General features: G+C 32.9%; 1 protein-coding gene across 1 annotated transcript; it reads right to left on the bottom strand.

Annotated features, from left to right (window-relative positions):
- Positions 1-1829: 1829 nt before the first annotated feature.
- On the bottom strand, positions 1830-3680 carry LOC142622302 (putative UPF0481 protein At3g02645). The gene has a single exon (XM_075795754.1). It carries the CDS (start codon positions 3556-3558, stop codon positions 1939-1941), a length of 1620 nt encoding a protein of 539 aa, XP_075651869.1. The 5' UTR covers positions 3559-3680; the 3' UTR covers positions 1830-1938.

Below are 3680 nucleotides of genomic sequence, written 5' to 3'. Positions count from 1 at the left end.
ATAGGAGCAGTGTTTTATTATAATTTCTTTAAAACAAAATATAGAGTTTTACTTAAAATCAATGCTGGAGCCAGGATTTCACTTTGAGGGACAAATTAAAAAGAAATATAAAAAAAAAAACCCTAAAATATACTAATCGATACTAAAAACAAAATAAATAAACATTTGTAAACAAATGTGTAATTTTCATACAAAATCTACATAGTTTCAAATAGAATTTGATCTAGATTCATTAGTACGCTTAACTACAAGTGTATATATTGCATATCATTAAAGTAAATAATTATAAAAAAAACCAATTCATAGTTTTTAACAATTGAAGTAAAATATTGATTTAAATATATTAAGTTTAGACATCTAATTTAATTCCTTATATAAATTGAGAAAATAAATTCATTTAAAGGTTTTAAGAGTATATATAACAATATACATGCAAAGTTGTATACACATTGCACTACTTTTAATAATTTGGCTTCAAAGTAATTAAAATTGAAAATTGCTAAAAGTACTACAAATTTTGCTATATAAAGCTTATATACTGATGTGCTAATGCATGTGATTGATTTAAAATTTGGATTTATAACAAAAATTTAGAGTTTGAAACTAAAATGTCAAGATATGCAGAAGAAAAAAAAAAGACGTTGGAGGTTTTAGGGTTTTAGTACCATAGAGGAACATTGGGAAGGTTTTTTTAATAATAATAATTGGGAAGGTTTTTTTAATAATAATAATAATAATAATAATAATAATAATAATAATAATAATAATAATAATAATTTTGTGTAAAATATAAGCCACATTAGTTGAAAAGCCATGACTATAAAAAATTTTAAAAAAATGGTGTGAAAATTTAAAAAAATGATAAACACCTAAAAGTATTGTGAAATTTTTATCTTTTCTAAATGGGTGACATTTTTTTAAGATATAATTACAATATATTAATAACCCTGATCACATGATTTCACTAAAAAATGGTATGATTTTGTTAATAATGGATTCTTTTTTAGAGAACTGTTAATAATGAAATAGATTGATAAAGATAAAACACAAGGTTTTTTACTTTAATGTTATATTTTTAATGACTTAGGAAATCTCTTTTCCATATTTTTCAGTGTCAAGGAAGTTTATGAATGTGTTTGGATTCAGCTTCCACGTCCAGCGTCCATGTCTAAGCTTCCTTCTTCTTCTTTTTTTTTTTTTTTTTTTTTTTTTCAGCGTGTCTGTCACTGTTCATTGGCCATAAACAATGATTTTAGGCCAATGAACAGTATTTTTTGGCATGAACAGTATTTTTTACCCATTTAAAAATTATTTTGCTACAGTGTTTTCAGTTTTCAGCAATAAGTTCTATCCAAACAGACTCTATATATACAAATATGGGGAGGGTTTTTGGTTTTTTACCAAAAACATTTATGAAAGTTCCTGAACATTAGCGACTATAAGATTTTTTAAGAGAGTCCAAATCTTCTGTCTCACTCTTCCTGTTTCACTATATAATTCACAGATAAAAATATGTCACATGTCCATCTAATTTATTAAATGATAGACTTATGTCTTCTATTATTTCAATTTCCTAAATAAATAAATAAATAACCCATCATATTTAAGTAATTGAAATAATAGAAGGAGCATTTAATAAATTAGATAGACATGTGACATGTTTTTATTTGTAGAGTATATAATGCAGTAGGAAGAATGGAATAGAAGATTTGAACTCCTTTTAAGAAGAGTCAATGGAGGCATCTGTGCCCGTGAACATCAATAACTAAATGAAAACTCGCATATGGTATGTATACTAGAGCTCTTATTTTCAAAAGGAATGATTTTTTTTTTTTCTGTATTTAATTGTGTTTTAGTGAATACAATAAGAATTGGTAACACATGCTGCTCACATGCAGCCAGTCAAATACACTAGGCAACAGCAGAGAGTGCAAAAATTCATGGGGTGGCCAACAATTTGGAACAATTGTACATAGAACAAGCAGCCTGCAGAGTAGACAGTAATATTAGAATGTTAGCTGCTAAAAATGTAAGACATGGCCATGAACCAAAGATATACTTCTTCATGAAACCAGTCATCTTGTTCCTCCAACACCCCGAATAACAAGCATTTGCAGCTTCAATGGCCTTGTCTAGAATTGGAACTTTTGTCACCCTCACAGACTTGGTCATTCCATTCCAAAGCATCGCTACTTCTTCATCGCTTTTGAGCCGGTTCAAGATGATCCCAGCCTCTCGAAGAATCTTCACATCCTCCTCAGTATCAATAATTCCATTCATCAATTCCGTGTAGCGTGTAAAAATCATCACGTCCGGTGCAATACATGCCTCATAGGCGACGAGGTTCCTTAAAACAACCTCAGAGTTGCCATCCAAATGAATAAGTGGAAGGAAAAATGTACCTGAACATTTGTCAAAATTAATAGTCCCCAAGCCACCCTTTGATGGACGAAATTTAACACCATTTTTATGAAGCTGTGTCACGCTAGGAATTGCAATCTCTTCTACTAAAGGGCTTTCATCTTTCATCTCATTAGATGCGCTTTGCGCATCTTCGGCCACAGCCTCAGCGGAAGAGATGAGATCGGTTATATTAGTCTTGTTCTTAAAATTACATAGATAGGAGATGATTATAAATGGCAGTGTAACTAAAAGCTTGACTGCCTTTGAATTGACAATCTTAACGAGAAGGCGGAGCGGGGCCAAGTTAATATAACATAGTGCATCCAAGATGGATTGGAAGTAGCCAATCTCTTTGTCTTCTTTTGGCTTTTCCTGCTCAGAATTATCAGCTACAAGTTGCAATTTCGGTGCAACCATGTAGTAGAGAAGCTCTAGCAAATGGGATTTGGTGAAACATACTTCTTTGAAATGTTGCTCATTGATGCACTCTATGGGCGACAGATGTTTGCAAAAACCAATTAGCATTGTTGCTAGTACTTCGTCATGATCTTCACGGGGATAAAAACTGTGGACTTCTCTGAGCAAAAATAAAGGGATTTGGTTTTCTAGCATGATAATATCCCTAAGGACTGCATGGTGTGCCGTTTTCCTATGCGTGTGGTCAATCAAATGTGCCATCTTAGAAGTTATTCGCATAAGCGAGTCTTCCATTTTTGTGGAGTAGGTTTGGAGGTACTCCAACAAGAAGGAAGCATCAATGGACAACATCCAAGAGAGTGTTTCTTGGTCGAATTCCAAGAACCTATGATAACAAGCACGGATGCAGCTATCACTTTCCGCGATTTGGTTAACCAAGTCGCGGAATTTGATTTCTTTGAGTTTCTTTTGCAATCTCATAGCTGAAGTGAGCTTGTAGCGTTCCATCTCGAGGAGTTCGAGCCGGTGATGATGGTATGGGCCAAGGGCTACAAGTTGTGGAATGTATGCTTCTGGTTTGAAAGAGAGTAGGGTTTTGGGTACGCTAAAGATGCTAACAGGAACACCTTCATCATTGTCTTGAAGGCCTTCCTCTAGGGCTCGACTTATCTGTATGACCCATTCTTGATCATGACTTATAAGTATAGATGATTCACTGGTTTTTAGTTCAGAGTACATGGTCTCTTCAGAGGCGAAAAAAATTGCTATTTGCTGGTGTTTTACTTTGCAATGAGAGAAAGAACAGTGTTAATGTGCTTTTTTCTTCTTTCTTTTGTTGGAGTATGTGAGGTTTCAGACGT

Source organism: Castanea sativa, chromosome 1, assembly GCF_040712315.1.
Source record: "Castanea sativa cultivar Marrone di Chiusa Pesio chromosome 1, ASM4071231v1".
Classification (NCBI taxonomy): Eukaryota; Viridiplantae; Streptophyta; class Magnoliopsida; order Fagales; family Fagaceae; genus Castanea; species Castanea sativa.
This window is presented reverse-complemented; position numbering and strand designations above follow the sequence as displayed.

Bases quoted from the DNA above. Each gene is read 5' to 3' on its own strand.
- LOC142622302 (XM_075795754.1), bottom strand. From the start codon at position 3,558: ATGTACTCTGAACTAAAAACCAGTGAATCATCTATACTTATAAGTCAT.